The 22867-nt window shown below is 35.9% G+C and overlaps 1 protein-coding gene across 3 annotated transcripts in view; it reads left to right on the top strand.

The window, feature by feature from the left end:
* Nucleotides 1–22867, top strand: part of BBS9 (Bardet-Biedl syndrome 9) — a 338602-nt gene that overhangs the window by 207609 nt on the left and 108126 nt on the right. For all 3 annotated transcript variants that reach the window (XM_082045335.1, XM_082045334.1, XM_082045336.1), the window contains one exon: nucleotides 14101–14211. In XM_082045335.1, the coding sequence (XP_081901461.1) occupies nucleotides 14101–14211 (111 nt within the window). The remainder of the gene's footprint in view (nucleotides 1–14100; nucleotides 14212–22867) is intronic.

Below are 22867 nucleotides of genomic sequence, written 5' to 3'. Positions count from 1 at the left end.
TTATATTTCCCCCTAACATTTTTGTTTTGTTTGAAATCATTGGATGAGCAGAAGCTGAGGATCTCTGGGGGAAGACAAGAAATACAAAGAGTTTGAATGTACCTTGTTAGTTACAGATATAATTCTACATTACATGTGATGCAACTCACATATTAATACAAAGAATCTAATGATACATTATTGCTTACACTATAAGCTTCCTTATACAGAGAGGGCCCATTGTGTAATTGGTGCTTAACAAATTCAGCCATTTAGCTGGTGCACAAAAAATACCACAAGTGTTGAAATGAACAGTCTGCTCTAAGTAGCATTTCATGTTAGAGAAAGTGCAGATGCTGCTGCAAGATGTATTATATTTCCATAATCGGTGATAGATAACAAGAATTGTTTAACAATCCATATCCTTATGTGTGCACTTAAGCTATGGGCAGATCGATAAAAAAGCATTAAGCCTGGTGCCAGTTGAAGATATTATACCTGCGGGCTATTTGGCTGCATAACGGAAACTGAATCTGGATTTCAGTAACTCTATTTAGGCAAATAATTATCTAGACAATGGCTTTTCCAATTTCTCTTTTAGTTCTGGGTCATTTGGGAAGGGAAAGTCTATACTCAGTCAATGGAGTTTCTTCGTTAGTATTTCTAACAATTTTTTTTTCATATATCTGAAGTATAGCTAGTGTCTTAATGTAAATGTTGTAGTGCTTCATAGCAATAACCATTTAAGCACTTTATGTTTAAAGTTATTCCTGAGTTCATTTGTGAAATGGTAGATAGTTACATGTAGAAGAGAACTTCATGAGCATGTGTCGAAATGATTGCTCAATTAAAATAAGCTTTCTCAAGTCTTTAAAACCCTATTGTCACATACTCATAGAGTGTTGAGGGATGTGTTGCATTCTAAATACTGGCCTGATTTCATAAATTTTGCCTGAGGAGAAAAGTACATTGACCTGTAGGGAACTGTTTGTGGCATGTGAAATCAAGAAGAAAATTTGAAGTTTCGGAACAGGTCAGACTTAAAAACCTTTCAGAATTGGTCAGAGGGGACACTGAATCCTCAGCGTGAACTCTTCCACTTAAGACAGGCTGCTATTGCTCTACCTTACTTTGTGTTGTAAACATGACCAAAATGAAGCAAAGGAACAGAGGATGCTTTTTACCAATTAAATATATCCCTGGCATTTGGTCATTCTGTGTATGTGTATGTCATTCTACGCTTATTTTAGTGGGGGAGCCGAGACAGCTTACAGTGTCTTTGAGTCACTTTGACTAGGCAAAAGAATCAGAATGCTACAGACATTCAGTGAACTTGGCTGTACAACCAATTCTTTATAAGAACACAGACTTTTAATGCAAGGAAATTAAATAGCACTGTGTTTACATAGTGGGATTTTTTGTGAAGTATGTGGCTTGTGGATTTTTGGTGGGTGGTATTTTATAGAAATTGTCTCCCATCAAGTTGTGGGGCTTTTTGGTGTGTGGTTTGGTTTGGTTGGTTTTGGTTTGGGGTTTTTGTTTGTTTGTTTTGGGTTTTTGTTGTTGTTGTGTTTGTTTGTTTTTTATGAAGAAGCAAAAAAAATCAGTCAAAAGGTTGTAATTTACTTTTCTTTGAAATATTCCTGCTATCTGATGATATAAAGAGGATAATATTTGACAGTGTTTGTAGTCAATTTGACTTTAAAATATTTAGAATAACTTCAAATGTTGTGCACATTGTGGGGACTAATTGCTACTGCTGTTATTAAAACTTTGTTAAAATACACTATGAAAAGTTAGAATAAAAGTTCATGGGTTTGGCAGCAAACTATAGTTTGGTGATCTTTGGTTTGCCATTCGGGTACAGGTATTTGGACTTAACTTGGTTTCTTGCATGTGACATACAGAGATCCTCCTGCAGCCCATGGAGGTCCATGGTGGAGCCGGTATCCACTTGCAGCCTGTGGAGGACCCCATGCTGGTGCAGGTGGATGCCCGAAGGAGACTGTAACCTTGTGGGAAGTCAGCGCTAGAGCTGACTCCTGGCAGGACCTGTGAACCTATGGAGAGAGGAGCCCAGGCTAGAGCAGGTTTGCTGGAAGAACTTGTGAACCCCCACTCTGGAACAGTCTGTTCCTGAAGGACTGCAGCCAATGGAAGGGACCCATGCTGGAGCAGTTACTGAGCCCATGGGAAATACTCACGTTGGAGAAGTTCATGGAGAACTGTCTCCCATAGGAGTGACCTCATGCTGGAGCAATGGAAGAGTATGAGGAAGGAGCAGCAGAGACAACATGTAATGAACTGACTACAGCTCCCATTTCCCTGCACCGCTTGGGAGGAGGTAGAGAAAAGCAGGAGTGAAATTGAGCCCTGGAAGAAAGGAAGGGTGAAGGGAAGGTGTTTTTAAGATTTGGGTTTATTTCTCAGGGCCCTACTCTGATTTGGTTGCCAGTAAGTTTAATTTCTCCAAGTCAAGTCTTTTTTGCTCATGACAGTAACTGGTGAGTGACCTCTCCCTGTTCTTATCTCAACCCACAAGCCTTTTATTATATTTTCTCTCCATTGTCCAGCTGAAGAGGGGATTGATAGTGTGGCTTGGTGGGCACCTGGCATCCAACCAGGGTCAACCCACCACACATGGGTGTAATGTTATTCAGAGTAGATATAAACTACACAACCACGTTAGACCTTGGGAAATTCTTTATAATAGTTTGAAGCTCTGTTTACTAACTGGATTGTTTATGGCTTTCATAAACAATATATATTGATAAATCTGTCACATAATTGTCACAGAATTCTCCTTGGAAAAAAAAAAAATGAAGATTAATATAACTATAAATGTGAAAAAAGTTGTAGTGTTTAGGAAGTCTACAATGTTCAGCCTCACAATTAAGGAAAGGTTGATCTTTCCATAGGACACTGTAGGGAAAATGGGCTATTTGAAGAAAATAGAGGATCAAATGTTTTGTTAAACAAATATAGAAAATCTTCAGAAATTCTTCAGGGTAGATACTCCAGGTAGTAAATACTAAATACAAAATGTGTGACAAAATCTGTCTTTAAGTGATCTTATACATAAGATCTCATTTATGATTTCTATTGTGAATCATAGTGAGAACATTGAAACTGAGACCCAGTCACGTTACTGTTTTACTGTTGTGTTTTCAGCTAGGTGAGTTTCTAAATCTGTTTTATCACACGACTTCAGGTGTATCTTTGTGCCGACACAGAGAGGATAATGGGGACTAAAAAATAGGATGACAGAATGAGTTTCTTATGTTATTGAGGGTTCACGTGACTGGCTTAAAATACATAGAAAATTGGATCTTAAGCTGCAGCTTTATTAATTGAGGAGAAAGAAATTTTTTTACTTTTAAAAAAGAGATATGCAGCCATGAAACAATATTATACAAAACAGTAAAAAGTAGCTCTAAACTTGTTTCCTTTCTTTTTCTTGATTGGTGTGATTGTGCAAAGCAATTTGTAAAATTCTATAATTTCAATTCTTCTCTCCAGTTTCAGGTTATTTTTCTAATACTTTTAGTTGTATTTTGAATAGCATATTTGATCCTTTAGACTTTGGATTGCTTTGTGTTGCTTCCTTGCAGATGAGGTAGATGTTTCTAAATTATGTTTTATTTAAACTATGCATTAATTTGACATATACTTTCTTTAGCATGTACTAGTGTTGTACAAAACCAAGAAAAATATTATTTGGAGAGGAAGGGAAGTAGGGGCTACCCTTGTTGTACAACTTTCACTTTGTACTTCAGCAGATTTCAGGATATCCAGTCACAGTTACAAAAACAGTTTTTAAAAAATGAGTAACCCCTTGTTCCAGTCAAGCAACAAGATGATCCTTAAAAGCTACAGAATTGACTGAGAGAATTAAAAAAGCATAAGGCATAAAAGTAGCTGACTGAGAGCATCTCTGTATTCTACTTGCTCTGTCACTTACTTTATTTATCATCCTGGACAGTAGCAGCAATGTCAGCTTTTAAATAAGATGAAACAGAACAGTTAATCCTATGCCTTCCCCTATAAAAAGCCACTTTGTTTCAGACCTAGCATTTTATTGTAAAAACAGACTTTGCTTTTTTACCAAAAAAAACGCAGGTTGGATTTGAACACTGTTCTCCCTAAATATCCAGTATCATCTAGTGGATGTAATTTATTTTATGACATTGGCCAAATTCAGACTCTTCCTCCTGTCTAAATAGTTCAATGCCAAGGTTCTCCGAGGTTATTAGAGGTTTTTGGGATTGTGGTTTATCATATCATCAGATACCTTTTGTTGTGTTTGGTAAAAAAGTACTTGGCACATTTGTAAAGTTGGTTAGTTGATTCTCTTTAAGGTTTTTCACGTGAAGCACCCAAATCTCCAGGCTACTTCTGAAAATACTTGCAGAAGATACTATACAAAATTTTGGCTTCTATGAATTGTGTCCTTCATTCTTAAACAAGAAGAAAGGTCCAAAGTAACCCCAGTAATGGAACATCTCTTTTATCTTTCAGTTGTATCATTTTCATAACATTTGGACACTATTTATGTTAGTAAAATCGCAAGATTTACACAGGTATAGGTGTTGTACTAGTGAAATAAATTCTATGCAGTTTGTAGAGCAAAATTTGCTGCATAGGAAGTTCTAAACAAAGGAAAAAAAATCTGTCTGGAGGATAAGATGTAATTTTAAAGTATTATGTACAATTCTGTGCTCATTTCCTCCAAATAAAGTTCATTAATTGAATGGCATTATGATGCTAAATGGAGCCATAGTTGCTTTTATTTTTATTCCTCCCAAAATCAATTCCAGAGATTTTCATGTTGTAAAAGGTTGAGCTAACACAAGAGAATACTTTGATTTATTTGGTTAGTGGAGTATACAGTAAATGAAATATTAAATACTATTGGGATTAAAGTAAATATAAGCAATGTATGTTTTTTATTGCAGTATTGGAGTGAAGATAGGTTGTTATAATTTGATTTGTTCTTAGCTCCTAGTACAATTAATAAAAATCATAGTTGGTCATTAAATAAAAGTGACTTTTTTTTAGACACAACAAATACGATGTTATTCAGCTTTTACGTGTTATGGACACATCTGATATTTAGGTACAATTGAGAAAGTAGAAATTTACAATACATGAAAACAATGTGCACTCTTTGATATAATTAACAGAAAAGCAAGTATTTGCAGCAGAGTTTGCATTTCAAGTGCATTTCTGTGTTATAATAAAAGATAATTCTCTTTCTTTCTTATGAACACTTTGATTTCCTAGACTCCTAGTGCCCGAAGGTTCTATATACTGTTTGTATTAGAAAGGCACCAGATAGATGTTTATTGGGTTTATTTCAATAGCATTAAAAGAGGAGGATAGTGTCCATGTTTGTTTCGTCACTGAGTTTTTTATTTCCAAGTAGTATCTGGACATACAGAAGAACATAGGCTAGTTCATTACCCTCTTAAAAATACAATGTCTGATTACTTGTATTAAATTTCAGCACTTGGCATTTTACATTTTATAGTCCAGTGTCTCTCCAAATGTGGATTTAGTAAGCTTGATTGCCTAATACTTTTGGGAACCAGAGTTGTCAGAACTAGAGTTTTTAAGTGTTTGCAATATCACTGCTGTTTTTTAATGAAATATTTTCAATGATGCTTTGGTCCCAGAATAGTTCCTTTTTTTAATTTTCTATTGTGAAGTGATGGTTTACTACTTACAGTTTGTTGAAGTAGCCTATTTTCAGTGGTGTCTCATGTTCACTTTGAATGCTGTGAAAATATTTTTAGATAAATAGAGAATAGTAATTCATTCATGTTCTAATGATTAAATAACTACTCATACTTTGATAACAGATAGTTGGATGATTTCAGAATACTGATAGATAAATCTCTATCTGTTTTGTCCTGTATCCCCTATATCTTCGATTTGAAGGGGGTGAAGGGGAGGGGGGAAAGAAGATAAGAAATTCCTGGTTCAGGAACTCCATCTCTGTGTTAGAATAAGGTAATTCAGTCCCATTCATAAATACAATTGTTCACCTCCATGGTTTCTGTTCAGGGGTTGTTCAAAGCCCTTGCTCTCTTGGTACTCAGAAACCTAATTTCAAGTAAAAATTAATTTATGATCAATTCCTTTTTGTTCTAAGAGTGTCTTATTTTGCCAGACACTAAGGATTTCTGGCCTAATTGCATTACTGATAAAGATCAGTCTGTTCCACTTTTAGTCTTCTTGCTAAGCAAGACTGGTCATCTGCTCATGTGTCAATAAGGTAAGTGATTCCTAGATGATCTTAGTAGCCTTCAGCTGGATTTTTCCAGGTTTATTTAATCTGTCATGAACATGGTAACTAGAATTGAACACAATGTTCCACGTTTTAGCAGAGCCTTTTTCAATAATATTATTGCTTTCTTGATACTTACTTGGAACATTGTCAGGTCGATTTCAGAATTGCATTTACCTTTTTCCTGGTCGTCCCACTGGACCATTTTTGTTTTATCATCCTATGATTATTTCTGTGGGTTTTGCATCTTCTTTGATTTCTGTAACAACACTGCTTCTGATAATAATAATTTCTCTCATAAAATTAAAACAGCTGCAATTGTTATTGAAATCGGATCTTGGCATTCTGTAGCTGAAATTTGACATTTTGGGTATTAAACTACTTTATCATCCTTTTCCAAATTGACCAGTTCTGTATAAGACTCTTTCAGTAGCTCATCATTACCACTTTAATTTTGCCTTTTGGAGCAACATATATCCTTCAGTATCTATGTCTGAATCCCAGTCCATTCATGTCTGAATCCTAGTCCATTGCCTTCTGTTATCCACAGTATATCTGACATTGCATCTGATGTCAGTAGGTTTTATTCCTGTCTTCTCTTGCCCAAAATAAAGCATTAGTGTACATCTCAAATGCTTTTTCTTTTATTTCAGTCAGTTTCTGATCTGGATTGGGAATATGCCCCTCATTAACTGTCTGACTACTGTTCCATCAAGGCTGTTTCAAAGATCCAAAAATAACCTGCATAACAAGGCTTTATGCAGCAAATTACACTATCTTTTATTTCATGCTCACAGCAGGGACAAAAATCCAGTTTTCAGTAACCAGCATTAGTGACCTTCCTCTTGTTGTTAGGAGCTTGTAAACAGTGTTTTGCGTAGGTCAATATGCCTCAGTCTCCTTGAAAGTAAATAGTTGTCTGTTCCTCTGAACCAGTCAAAGAATATTCACCTTGAAAGTCTTGCAGTATGGTTGTGTGACACAACACTTTTGTAACTTGTGGGTTACAACCCAGCAAACCGTGCCACAAACATTTACTCTCTCCTCAACTTCTGACTGCAGGGTAGGAGGACTTGCTCTTTCTTCACTAATAAGTCCAAAATATGTGTATGTATACATATTGACGCGTAGTGTCTATATATGCGTCTGCATGTTTGCATCTTCAACTTGAAGAATGCTTCATATATGTGCTTCAGGGAATAGAAGTGTTTTAAATAGGAATAGGAGCAAAACTTTTCTCTAAACTCTTTAGAAAGATGAAAACCAGGAGGATTTGGTATCAAGGTTACAACAGTCAGTTGTAGTCTGTCTCCTTTTCAGTGTACACTTCAGAAAGGTTAGAGACTACACAAAGACAATATTGTGAATAGTTTTTTAACAAGCGTGCTTTGGAGATCCCAGCTGCTCTGAACATTGACTTTCAGTTGTTCTCTTGGGGTGTGTTGGCAGATAGAAACCAGAACTGACAGTAGAGAATACACTTTTAGAAAAAGTAGTTAGGAAAGTGTTTATCAAAGGGAGCATTACCTATATAAGTTTTTGATGTAAATTAGTAAAAAGGTGCAAAGATCTAGTAGCCTCCTTACCACAGTGCATTACCAAAACAATGCAATAAATACAAGCTCTAGAGAAGTGGAAGAATGTCTTACTGAAAACAAAATATTTGGTATAAAATTCTATATGTTTTACACACGTATGTCCTGATACATGTATATGTATATTTACATGTCCCAAAAGAATTTATATATGTTAAAAAGACCTAATTCTAACAAAACCCTTGGATATTCCTCTTGTTCCCCAAAGGAGTAGCAAGACATTGGATTTGTTACTGAATGAAGAATGTTGTCCTGAGATATGCTGATGCCTGTATATTCTATAAATTCTGCTACTGCTGTATTTAAGAATTTTGAAATGAAACCTTTTCTAGTCATGCTAAATGAAAGCTACACTTAGTGGTACACTGAATATGGGGAAGAGGATATGAGATCCAGTCAACAAAAAACACCAGGTGTTATGTGAGGCAGTGTGCTCTGGAAAATACAGTGATTTTTATGCTTATGGTGTTTGTCAGGAGTTGATATTCCCCTTGAAATGTTCTTGTTATAAGCTGATTTTTTTTAAAGCTATTGCATAAAGGCAGATGGAAGTCCTCCAAGCACTACAAAACTCAGCAACAATTACCTCTCCCACTACATACCAGAACATGGACCGTGTTTTTCAGCCAGTCCATGCTCATCAGGTGAATAGGTTGTTGGATGGAACAGTACATTTATGTGCTCAAAGCACAACTGTCATCATTCATCCTTTGTTTATAGTGAGTAAAAAAATGACTTTTGGTAGATACTGAATGGCATTATACGGTTTAACATTATTTCATTCTCAGTCCTGCATTAGTAAGGGTACTACTGAACGTTGATTTTGATTGTGTCCTTGGCTGAATGTCCTATAATGATTCCTTAATGAAAACAGCTGTTAGATGCAATGTGTTTCCCAATGCCATTCCTATGACTTACATAGCACATACACTGAGCTTTGTCCTGGAAGAATGGCCAAGGCAAGTTGACAAAGTACCCTGAACTTCTGAAGTCAAGATTTTATTAATTTAGGCATGTCCAACCTATTTGCACAGGCTACAAGGTCAAACAGAAGCCACACAATTGGTGCAAATTATCTCTACATAGCTCTCAATGCAAATAGTGGCAACTTATTATAGCACAAGCTATGGAATTTATGAACTGGAAGTTTTGTTAAGAAACATTCCAGTATAACAAAAGTAAAGCAGAGCAATAGTCTGGTATGTCTCTGTGTACTCCCATTGAAAATATGTTTTGGTGATCTTCGATGATCTGGGACTGCACATTCAGTTGCTATGATTTTTCATTAATTTATTTTTCTAATGGAATCAAATACAGAAATATTTTCCGTCATTTAATTACATTTGGTTATGTCAAATCAGCCACAAAACAATTGAATTTTATGAATGCACAATTGTAGCCACACTATTAAACTTAAGTGCTATCTTCTGAAGTCTATAACTGATTAATTAGTGACTCTACATTTTGCTAGTTAATATCTGAACTCAACCCGGACTTTTTCCACTGTGAGTGGTAACCATGTTCATTATCACACACCCATTTATAAAAAAAATCCTTTTTATCCCCTCTCCCCTTTACTCTCCCTTTTTCTCTCGCTTTTTCTCTTTCTCCTTACTCTCTGCAATGGAAATACGCTTGCATTCCTGGAATGTGTCTATTCAAATGACAGACTCTAATCCAGATCTGGTCTGTGAATAAATGTTCCCTGGACCTCATCATACACTCAAATATGTATTGCTTTCTTCTATAGATTTTGTCATCTTCCTTCTAGAAAGCAACAATAGCACTGTCTATCTACAAACCTGCATGCAGCATTTACTTCAACACGCAAGCTACTTTCTGATGAGCAGATCCTAATAAAATTTACAGGACTTGAATAAATGTAGCCAGTAGCATCAGTAGAAGTATTTGATTAACTCTGTTTTAGAATAATCTCTAATGCCGTAGACTGCATTTTTAGTATACACTTCCCTAAAAATTATGGGCAGTGCAAAAGACCCAGCTTTTGCATATAGTTTTGGATTCTCTATGAAATAATTTTGCTGTTTAGGTTATCTCCATTGTATAATGGTATACAAGTGGATAACAAACCCCACCATTTAGAGAGCTTCCTGCTCACATTTGACTCTTGCTGCCAAAGACTACTCAGGAAGTTATTTTTTTTTTCTTTTTGCAGACTTTTGTGAGAGTTAATTTTGGAGGAAAATGGAAACTTTATGCATAGTTTAGAGTGTGATTGAGTGGAAGAGAAAGAGGAGACTCAAACAGTATTTCTCTCAAAGTGCCTTTTCATTTTTTAGATGTATACTACTTTTGTTTTCCTGTTTTTCAACTTCTAGAGCCATGTTAAGTCATGTAAATACATGGTGATAGGAACCTGTAGGAAAACTGTCAGTACTTTATTTTTGTTCTATATGTATTATATGTTTATGTTTCCTTTGGGTGTGGGGTGTCTTTTTCCAACTTAAGAACCAAATGTGTTACAAAAACAAATGTAGTGAAAATAAACAAGAGAAGTCTCATTTCCTTTGGTGAAAAGTTCACAATTAGCTTGAGTGTAGTTTTATGCATGTTGTACCCTATCAAATGGTTTTGCTGACCAAAGCTTGCTTTCTTGGATTTACCACAACTGATAAAAGATCTGTGATGTCAGACAAGAATTTAGCTACACAGAAAAGGGGGAAAGAGTGGGTCAAATGTAATAACATATTCTAGATGTTATTCCTGCCAACAATTAATGGGGAAATTCATTTTATGAAGCACTGTTTACAGACTGACATCTGGAGAACTTCTCAACTTGGATCATTTCCAGTGTGTAGATTTATGTACTACTATTCCTGCCTCGCTTTTCCCCCTTTTTTCCTTAAATATTTCACTTTTCTGATTTGTACCATCCACTTAATTATGAATTAATGTGGATTATTCTGTTGTTGTGATTCCTTTTAGGATTCCAGGTGCATACAAATTCTAAATGCTTGCTAAAATGGACATGCAGTGGATACTTTTTGAAATGTATAGAGAGATATACAGGAATTTGAAGAGGGTTTTTACTTAAAGTAAAAGTTCTGTTAGTCTCTGACCAGAGAAGTCACAGTAGATACCCTCAGTAGAACCCCTGAAGTATGAAATTAAAAAGTTTAGAGTCCTAGCAGGAAAGGTGGTGGTTTTTTCTTTTCTTTGTTTTTATAAGATAGCTGTCTTTCTGAGTTGTAAAATGTTTTTGAATTGCAAAATCCTGATCTACTGTGGTTTAAATATGATATTCAGTGGTGTATATTTGTGCCTTATCCAGTTTCATTTTTAGTCTTGTGAAAGTTTATAGTTTACTTGGAACGTTTTGGTTCTTTCCGTGTGACAGTTGTCCTAGTGTGGTGTCCACTCCTTTCTTCCTGTGGGGAAGGGTTGTCAAGAGTATCCATTCAAGGGTATCCATGTTGTCAAGGGTATCCATCGTTATCTGGAGGATGGATACCTGTGCCTAGTGGAGCAAGAAAATGGAATTTGCCATTAGTTCCATTGAAAGAAGCAGATACCACTGATGTTGATGCAAGTTGATGTGTAGATGAGGGTCCAGTCATTCTACCTAGCCCTAGGCAGCCAAACAAGCTAAGAGCCATAGTCAAGCAAATCCTAGTAGTTCCTTCAGTTAGATGGTTATACTGGTATTAAAAGAGTAAGACAGAAATGCAGCGGGGGCACAAAGACCTTGATAATGTAAGACTCATAGCCCTCAAAAAGTAAAAATATTTTGTTGCTTTCTTGTCTGGTCATTCATTTGAATAATTACTGGTGCAAGAATGCTGGTGAAATCCTGCCCCACTAAGAACAGTGCTCTCAGCACATGGAATGCTTTATGAAACAGTAGTATTTTAAAACCAAAACATTGGGAACAGCTATTAGTAACATTGCAGAAGAAATAATTACTACTCTTAATATTGATGATGATACTATTGCTCTATATTCTGGCTCCACTTTGCTTGTAGAATAGTCTATCACTGGTAACATTTCAGTCCTCACTATTCTGTCAAGAAAATAAAATTATGGAAGAAGTGAATTTTGCTTTACGTTTTAATAACTTCTGATAGTGTCAGATGGCAAGTAAATCTTAACAAATCACTCACATCAGAATCAAGAACAGGAAGTCTTGTTTCCTTTCAGTGAGTAGTGTGTTGTACCCAAGGGCAAATAAATGTTTTCTGACTCTTACTCAGTTACTATCAGCTTGGATGACTAATTAAATATTTTGGCATCAAAAGCCATCATTTCTCAAGGTTGTGTAAGTTACTGAATATCAGGTTTTAGAATGAACATTGTAAAAGTTGATTTACTTCCATGGAGAAATTCAATAAATACTAATTGACTAGGCAAGTTTTCACTTATGCTGTTGGAAAATGTTATGAAACCTTTTAAAATGTATGATGCCATTCTTAATAGTTCTTTTGTGCAAGAAACCTTAATTTTGTGTCCTGTACTTACAGATTGCTGTTTAATAGGGTAGATTTTATGTGAAGAATAAGAATGAAAAATATCTAAATTGACTTTTAAAGCAGGGGTGTCCATTTCATCAAATCTCATACTTTACATTTTAGTCACAATTTGCAAATGGGAACAGAAGTATTAGTTTACTGGTATTTATTTTCATTTAGGGTGTAGGTACATGTACATTTAATGAATTGTCAGACATTTCCCCAGTGTTACAGTTTTTCAACATGAAGACATTTTTCTCATTTCCCATCTTCTCCTTCAGTTTCACAGCAGGTACCCTAAATATCTGAAGTAGTCATGGGTCTTAAGTTTGCACATTGCTGTTACGTTCACTCCTAAATTTCCTTTCTAACTGAAAAAATTTGCTCGCTCTAAATCAAACATAAACCCCACAATGTGTCTCATACTTTCTACCAGGGTGTATCTGGGTCTTTCCTCTTCCTCAGGAACAAAGGATTCTGTATCAGTTCTTCTTCTGGTAGGAATGTGTGTTTTCACATGGTTCGCTGGAGCTGCTGTGCTTTGCCCTGCCTAGACCGTGCGGTACATTCTGCAGGACATCGTGTGTTGCTCTGCCGGTGCTTCTGAAACTGCTGGGGAAACTGCAGCTCTTCTACTTGGGCATGCAACCTTATTTTTAACAACTGTTTTACTCATTTTGTAAGGAGAGAATAGCCTGTGTTGCTGCAAATTGAAAACACCGGTTATGAGGCTGGGACTATGACATTTATTTTCGAAACAGAACAAAGCTGCCATGAAGGTGAAAAGTCTGTGCACCCCATTGGGAGTTGATGTACTGTTTATAAACACGTGCTTTCAGAACACAATAGATAAGTACATAGATTTGTTTGCTTGCTAGTGGTGATCCTGGGAGGGCTATGAGAAAGAGATGCAGCTCAGCTGTGTACTAAATTGTTGGCAATACACTTACTGTATGGCCATGTTTTTGCTGTGGAATAATGACACATCCTCCAATGTCCTGATCACAGCTGTTTTGAAATAAATTTACATTAACCTATTCCACTGCAAGCTACTTGCAGCTATCTTCAGGTGATACTATTATACTACTAGATTATTCCTCTCCATATTTTAAACATAGGCATTTAAACACATTTGGAGGGAAAGCTGGAAGTCCTTATGTTCTCTAATGAACTACTCAGAAAGCAATATTGCAAAATATGAAGAATCTATTATTCTATGCATCCCAAAATAACTCAACTAAGGCATTACCAGTGCAGTGTGTTATTGGCCAGTTAAAGTGTCCCAATGTTTCCATATCTCTAGCACTGTGTGGTAAAAATACTGTATTTAATAGCTCATCCAAAAAAAATACCATTGTCTCATTCTTTGTGGCAAACTAACAATCTTCATAAGTTTTGTTGTCTTGGTAAAGTTATTTCATTAACACCTAATTGCTTCTATTACAAAATTAGCTCCTAATAATCTGGTCTTTAATACAAATCCTGTTATTTCCATGTTTTATGTGGAAGCAGTTTTACATATTCTGTGGTCTTAATACGTTCAAACTTTTTTTGAAACCAGAATAAGTAGTAGAGACAAGCCATTAAGGCATAATTAGCTTTCTAGACAATGATGATAGTTTTCTTTAACAAATGTTTCTGTGAAGTTAAAGATTATTTCAGTTGTGTATGTTCCTGTCAGTTAATTTATCACCTCTGTTCCTTAATTATGCACCGGTGAATTTGTTTTGTTACATGAACACCACATTAAGTTTCTTCCATTTTCAACTAGGTGGCTGTACTACAATCCCAGAATCTGATTTGGAGGAAAGACCAGTTATACCGGGCTACACAGCAAAGTTTCCCAGTCACAGACAGGTTGCAAAGCAGAAATCCAAGCCTGGTAAGTAAAGAAACATTATATTGTTTTACTTAGAGGTGTACAGCTCATCTTTTCAGAATGCTTGTGGACATACAAAACAGATTTCAGACTTTGTTAGCATAATTTTCAATTTTTCTTGCAATAATAATATGATGTTTAGGACTCTGAGTTTATTCAGTTTCTTCTGTCAAAGAATAGGTAAACTCTAGAGATCAATCTTGGTATTAAATAACTTCACAGTTGAAAGTTTTTGTGGTACGTAATACTTGAATGAGATTCTTGCAGGTTTTATTCACGACTTCTTCCACAGAGGCAAAAAGAAACTGAGGACATTTTGGTGTAATAAAGGCTTATTTTTTTTTCCCCTGCAGTATTGTGGTTAGTCTTTGTGCCAGCTGATTAAAATATGGTCATTACTTATCTTTTGTGGAAAGACTTCCTAGAATTTCAGAAAAATATTATTGGATATAATCAAATGAAATTATACTGGCTATAAAACACGCTGCATACAGTAATGACACGTTTTCTGGAAAGACTTCATGCTGCCGGGAACTGTGATATAGTGTTAACATATTTTAAAAGTACCAGTGTGTAATAGTGCATTGCAGTTTAATAAAGTGCCTGGTAAGATCTTACGCTTTGACTGCAGCTATTTCCCATTTTGTTTACTAAGTTGTACCTTCAGTCGTCTTTTCACCCACATTATCTGTTTTTGTCCTGTAATATTTATTCTTAAATGTATTTGAATGTTGTTTGTATATCAGATTTGTTCAATATAATAATATTGGGTGTTGAAGTTAAGAAGGGCAGCTTAGGGGTAACAACAAAAGTCAGAAAGTCCTTATACATCTGCAAAAAACAAGGTAACTGTGTGTTTAAAATGCATTCAGTTGCTCGTTTGCCCAGCTAACTGTTGCACAGACAGCCAGGCAGTTGGAATATATCTATTTAATTGCAAAAGCAGAATTTGCATTAGCAAACTTTTAATACTGGGCAGGGAAGAAGGATGTCTAATGCAGAAATGTATAGTAATGCCACAGTGTAACTTAAAACTCCAAAGTGAGTATCTGCTCAAAAAAAATGACCTGAAAAATCTACTCAAGGCCTAGAGCTCTGGCTTTTCTAGAGTGCTAATTACTTGCAGTCCTCAGGCACTTCAGGTCATAAGAAGAAGGGAAGCTGTCAAAATTGACATACGCATAGTTTAACCTTTATCATCTGGATATATTAAGTACCCTTCTGGTAATGGAAAAGTATATTGTCTCTCTGATGTAGGATACAATCCTGATAAAATTCCAAATTCAGGCAACTAGACCAATAAATCAAGAACATATGGCAGGCAATCCCTCTTCTTTGTCTGATGCTCCACTCTTCTGATCAAGCACATATTTGTTCTTCAGTAGACAGTGTTCTGCTATGTTTAAACAACGTTATCCTTGAAAATACTAGCATGAGAGGAAAAGTGTAGAAGTGTATTTATGAGATCCAGATACACCATATCCTACTGTAAATCCTAGTCCATGATAAAAATTGAGACTTACATCACATAGCTGGCTGTTGTTGCTTTGTAACTATAAAAGGCAGAATGAAAACTTTGAAAGCTTTATAAACGTCTTTAGGTTTACAGCCACATGTTATACCAGTGAATTTAATTCATCCACAATAAGAATTGACTGCCTTCTGCCAGTTAGTGCTGCAATATATAGGGCACCTAGAATATCTGCTACTGAGCTGTCTGGAAATTCTAATTGCTACAAGTGTAAGAGCCAAAGGAGCTACTTAAACCATAAGGGAACACTAGGCATGAAATCACAGCGTTGCAATGTTTTTCTGTACATGATATTTTTGGCCTGAGTTCTTGCTCAGGCACCAAAGGCTCCAGGAAATAATATTTGGTGTGTCTTATGTATCTTTTTTTTTTTTTTTTTTAAACGAGTTTGAACTTAATTTAACTATGTCCAGTCAATAAAAGAGGAAAAAAGTGATAAAGTAAAGTAAAAAATATTTTTCTTGATATATCTCCCTTCATTTACTGAGGGAGGTCAAGATAGATGTTGGTTATAAGTTGAGAAGTTTTGTTTTCTTCTTGTAGATGACTTTTGTTATTTGTATCTCTATCTGTAGTGGTAGTTTAATGGCAATACAAAATTATGCTGGCTTTAGAGAGGTTTCTGTGTCCAGCTAATATTTTTCATTTGGCTGTGTCATGCTTAAGCTTCTTAATGTTCTTTACCAAAAAATTCCCACAGTTTAATGATAGACGTTTAAAAAGATAAAAATAGGTTGAGGCTACAACACCAAATAGCTCAATACTGAAGAGTGAAAATGGATCTCTTCACCTGTAGTTTAATATGAACGTGGGCACAATGGTTGATAATCCCTGTGTAGGAAACCTGAAGAGAAATATGATTACAGTACATGATTACTGAAGAGTAACAGATTGCATTCACTGAGGAAGATGGAAATCAAATTAATAAAATGGGCTGATCAAGTTAGAATATTCCAGAGGATTCTGTAGGTCACGGGAGAACTTCAGCTGAATGCAATGGACTACCAGCTATGGAAATGGAGTGAGAAGTGCAGTTACGTACTTGCTCCATCTGGTGCCAGACCAAATCTTAGCAACAGGATTTTGTACAGGTTGAATTCTGTACTTACACACAATGGGGGGGGGGGGCGGTGGGGAGTAATGAAGTTGCCTTAGTTGGAACACATTTATTTCTATATTAGAGCAAAAGGTAAGCTCTGATTTCTCCCACTGGTACAGTGTACTGGCTTAGGACAAAACTCAAACAATTGTAGAGGTAGAAAAACAAAGCAGAACAGAGTGCCAGAGTGCCTTACCTACTGAAAAGAAGCTTAAGACCTGAATTGCAAAGGTCTCAGCAGGAAGCAGTGAGAATTTCTCACTGAGAAAAGAAGAAATAAGTCCTCTCAGCAGTGTCCTGAACTTGGACACCATTGCTTATAGTTGAATTGCTTGTGTGTCTAAATCTGCTGAAGAGAAGTGCTATCAAGAAGGTTTTAAACAGAGGAATTATGAGCAAAGGAGGAAGCCTCAAGAGCAAGAGGAGACCTGAATTCTGTGCAGACTCTGTGAGCTCCTTATGAGTATGACTATGTTATTACTGCTGTGGTTGCTGCTTGCATAGATGATGTTCAGTTAGTCTTCAGCTACCAAACTCCAGTATTGCTAGCAAACTACCTGTGGTAGTATGCCATTGAACCCTGGCTGTAGAATTTACCAAAACTCAAAAGAACTGCTCAACAGTTAATTTACATGAAACTCTTAATATCTGAGCTTGCTAATCTCTTGCTATTGAGGTATAGTATGTAGTGTATGGAGGTAACTCCCTGTCACTCCATTGTATGCTAGTATGCTCTTCAGACATGCTGAGAATTTTAAAAAACCTTTTGAATTTCATGAGTAGATGTAGACCTAGGAGAGTTCACTGCCTTAAATATGTTATATGAGCTATACAAAGCACTGTGAAGGAAATGAGGGACCAAGACATGGAAGACTGTGCTGTGCTACGGGAAATTATGCTGTAGGATAGCATTGTGCCACAGACTTGCAAGTTGTCTCATACAAAATATTATATTGAGACTTTCCAGGCAGCTGCTAAGCATATCAATGAGACTTTTGGCTTTATTTGGAATAGTTACTTAGGACAGCAGAAAACAATATCTAGTAGGCATGTTGCAAGCCTCTTAAAGGAGACAATGAACGATTCTGGCCCAATCACAGAGTCTCTTTGAAAGGGGAATTAAAGGTTATACGATGTTTTCTATTTATTGCTGAAATAGTTTGCACTGGGTTTTTTTCTTATTTATCTTTTTCGGATCCAACTATGTTGTGATTCTGTAGTAAAGAATGGCATCAATTTCATGATAGTTGGAAATTAATGATATTATTGCAGTTGTAGGATCAGCTTCTTGTCAACAGCTTTTGCTTTGAGTAGGTACAAAAGTACTCCCTTAAACATTCTCTGTCCTGGTGAATGGAAAATAATTCTTCCTGCTTACCTCCTCAAGGCACTGAGACTGTGTGCACTGCATTTGGGGAGTAACGTTAGCATGATAAATCTATCCCTGCTAACTTTGATCTTGGTCTTTTGCTTAGAGTGAGGAGAGAGCAGCACGAATTTCATTGCGGGCTGGGCAAGCCTGGTGGGGAGTTTGAATATAATTTGAAGTTGAGTCCACTTTGAAGTCTCTATTGTTACTTCATTACTTTTTTCTATGAGCTTGCAGATATACGGACCTCTGCTGCAATCACAAGTAGAAACGCAGTTACTCTTTCATGTAGGTCCTGTGGTTTTCCTTTCTCTTTGTTACGTTGTTCCCACTGTCTTCCATTTTCTTCTTTAGAAGTTATGAGTTTCTCATTAGGGTTGCAGTTGAGTGGTTGAGATGAGTGGTTTGATTTCCAGGAGAAGTTTTAATATGTTATAGAAGGAGATTTGCAGAACCACACTTCTTAAGTTCTCCCTTGTTCCTAAATATTTCTGATGAAATGAGTTGAAAATGTTGTTTGTAGCAAATAATTATAAGGAACATCTCGTACATGCTGGCTTTTTAGAGACATTTCTAACAGATATGATGGACTTTTCTCTGAACAATTAAAGTGTGCTGGTGATGAGCTGTAGGCTGAAATAACAACGTCTGTATTTATCAGAATAGAGCACATTAAGTAAGTGTTCTGTGTTCCTCATATGCTACTGCTGCAAGCTACTTACCGCGAAAGGGAATTTCCAAAGATGTATTTTTCTAAGCAGTATTCTCACTGAATGTTTTAGACAGAAAGGATCTGGTTGCTCTTTTGTGAGTAAAGAGTTTTATGCTGGTAAATCAGGAGTAACTCCACTAAGTTGATAGAAAACTAGATGAATTGTTGGCATGAATCAAAGAATGATTGGGATGAAAAATGTATCTTTGGGAATTTTTTTTTTTTTTTTTGTGGGGGTGGGGAGTGTGGAACAATGGTGCTGATCAGTAGCTCAGGATTTTACAACACTGGGAGTCAGATTTGTCAAGTGTCCTGTCACGCAGCTGTTGGAATTTTCACAACTTGTAAGTCTTGATTTTCCTGGCAGAATTTTTCGCCAAAGATCCTGTAAATCTATCCTGTAAATGATCTATCTAAAGGAAAAAATCTTAAATATTTAAGGGAAACATTTGCCTGACTTTGCTGTGATAATTCAGAATAACCATTGTCTCTTCCTGAGAGAACAACAGAGAACATGGCCCAGTATTTACATTTATTGTTTAAAGATGAACATTTCTGAGAAGCTGTTCATGAGACCAAAGGCTTGGCATTTGCACTCGCTACTGTGCTGCCACTGTTTTTAGTTAAATTCTTTTATTTTGCTGTCATGCAAATATTTACATGACTTAAAGATTAAATTTCAAAGTTCTCGTCTTGTATGATTATACTTAGTAAAATAAATAAACTTTCATAGTTTAATACTCATAGTATTTAAGACCAAAAACTGTCTCAGCATTTATATTTATATATTGGAATAGATTTTTTAACTGTCTTTAATTTGAAGCATCTGGCTTATTACTTTTGATTAAATACACAGGCAGCTATACATAAATGACTGTGAGGTTGAATTATAAACTCCAGTAAAACAGACATTCAGAGCCAAATTTTTAAAACACCCTTCAAAGTTGCACCCAGACATTGCACAGCTGCACATCTTTTCCAACAAGTTTTACTTCGTGTGTTTTATTTATTTGTTACTTTACCTACAGCATTGCATGGCAATGTTCATGTAGATGTGGGTGCTGTTTAAGAGGATCTTTCAACTTTACCCTTCTAATCAAAGATTGCTGTCCTTATTATGGCTAGACAAATTTAGGAATGGTTACATGATTCCAGCCCACAAAGATGCTCAGTTACACAACCTTGCATAAACAACTCTTGTTAGTAAACAAGTTTCCGACTATTTTTCTTTAAAGGCTCTAGTGACACATTTAAATTTAGCTATGTGCTTAATTTTTCTTATGAATCATTATTTACATGAATGCACAACTGTGTGAAACTGCCACCTATAAAGCAGTTCATCACAAAGTGATGTAATATAAGTTGAATTTTACGATAGTGTTTCATTTATTTGATTTTAGAAAGGAGTATTCTTAAACACTTGGCTTTGTACAAACAGTTAGATGGTAAAGAGCCTTTGCATATAAATTGTTGCCAGCTATCCACTGAGGCTTTTTATTTTTGTACTGTACTGTTCTTAATATTATCTTCTACCTGCATAAACAAGCAGAGGCATACCCTTGAATATGTTTTGAAGGGTGCTTAAATATGCTGTAAAAACTCTAAAACACATCTATGAAGGATTTCTGTTTGCTCTAGATCAGACGTATTATTTATATATTGGACTAATAACCACACTAAATTTTCAACTAGTAAAATACAGGTGGCCTTACTGCTGTTATTGTAATTATCATTGTTTGCTATACTGGTAATCATTTGGATACTGATATTCTTGCCAGTTACAGCAAAAGTATTTTCAATGTATTTAGCCAAACAATTATCTTTTTCAGGTTAGACAGCATAATAGGACAGAAATCAATACAAACTGTATTGTACATGAGATTAAATAAAAGGAAAATGTATAAATTAAGCTAAGGATCATTTTGGAAAAATGTACGTGCTGTCTAGAGTAGGATTTCATGCCCATAATGAGCTTTCAAAACAATCAGTCAAATGAATCAGTATTGTTGGCAATGCAGACTTTTCAGCTGTCCGTAGTCACAGCTTTGAACCTGAACTTCTGTCTGTAGTTTGGTTACTATGCTCATGACAAAAGTAAGAACAGACCTGACTTCAAACTTATTTTTTTAAATGCATTGAACCAATTAATGGCTCTTATCTGAGGGGTTAAATGTGCCTCTGACAGTTTGAGTTCAGTTTCAAGCATTTTGACAGATGAGTTGCAACACATTATGTTGTTCTTGACCTAATGAAGAGTCTTGAATTTGAAACAAATCTGACAAAAATGCTGAAACCTGTGATGGCCTCAAGTAAGTGAAAGCTCCTTCAGGACCTAACCTTATTAGTAGCTGACTTACGTATTTCCCACTTATGTATTGTAGTACTATGAGACCAGGTCCTTGTTTCTTTCTGTATGCACATTGCTATATAATAGGAAAGATACCAGGAGCCTGTAGCTGAGCCCACCTAATACTTTAAAATTGCTAAGCTAATTGTTTCCACAAGAAAAGGTGCAAAGAAAATCACTGGGCTACAAAAAGCCTATTTTTCTGGAGAGAGCTGAAGAGATTTATTGAGGTTTTCTTTTCCACAGAGTCTGTTTTTCTAAAGAGCAGTGCAGCTTAGGAGATTAATGTGAGAATTCCTTCATTAAGTCAATACCAAATGAAATACAGTTTCTCTTTTAGCAGGAGCTTGTATATACATCTCCTATGAAATGTAATATAAAACATGAGGACATAACAAGCCTTATTTATATTCTAATATTTGCAGATTCAAGTATATTATAATGTACATTATCCACTGCAGTGGGTAAAAAGATCAGCCTCCGTGTGTTTGCCCTATACCAGTGGTTGTGGTAGTGTTTTACAGAATGCTTCCTTTCAAAGGTTGAAACAATCTCTTACTAATTCCAGTTTGTTTCATGACTGTCAATGAAACAAAGAATCTAGGGGTACTTTACTCTCTGCTTTGTGGGTTGACTCAGAAATTGCTGAGATCACCAAAAAAAAGGTATGAAATGAACAAGTCATGGTACAGAGAGCCTGAACCTTTTCCTTCAGATTCAGTGGCTTTAATGGAAAAAATTGTTTGAAGGGCTTTTAATTAGAGAGTTCAAAGGCACTCTTAAAATTATTAGCAAAAGGTTGCTATTGTTGCAGTTAAAGGTGCAGTAAAGAGTGGCACAAGGCATAACAATGTACTCATGGCCATATTGAAAGCTTTTTGGAATCTTTGAAAAAGCCTTTCCTTATTTTATCAAGTCATGAACATGAGAACTGCTGATGGATAATAGAAGATAATGAGCACATATAAGGGCATGCTAAGTATGGAACAAAATGCAAATCAAAGCTAAACAATTGCAAATTCTGCATAGGTCTTGTATTCAAGAACGGGGAACTATAGCAAAGTGGAAGGAATAAAAAAAGCGAAGTTTAAAAGCTTTTTATGTGACTAAATAACTATGAGCTTACGAGAAGTAGATGGTTGTCACTAGGATTCATTCACTCGCTCGAGCTCTGCCAGTGAAGATGGGCAGGACACAAGCTAGTCTGACTTTTATGTTATTTGCTGCTGCTTACTTTTCCTGTGTGAAGGTGAAGGTTAATACTCTGTTTTCCTTGCTAGTGTTTGTAAGATTTCTTGTGTTGTTTTTTTTTCCTCACACCAGTTATTTTCTCCGTCATATCAAGTGTTGCCATCTAAAATGCACACTGCAAACATGCCCAGCACTCTGTTTCTGGTACATATGAACTGCTGGCTATTGTTTTCTCTAACTCTGTGGTGAAATCTTTTCACTGAATACTCAGTGAAACTTGTTTCGAAAGACATCTGTTTTCCTACCTAATGCTTCACTGTCTCTCCACTTCTTCACAAACTTTTATATCTAGTTTTTTGTTTAACTGGACATAATTTTGTTCAGAACATGGATAACTTTGAATATTATAT

This window comes from Streptopelia decaocto (assembly GCF_964273445.1).
Source record: "Streptopelia decaocto genome assembly, chromosome: 2".
In the NCBI taxonomy this organism is placed as follows: Eukaryota; Metazoa; Chordata; class Aves; order Columbiformes; family Columbidae; genus Streptopelia; species Streptopelia decaocto.
This window is presented reverse-complemented; position numbering and strand designations above follow the sequence as displayed.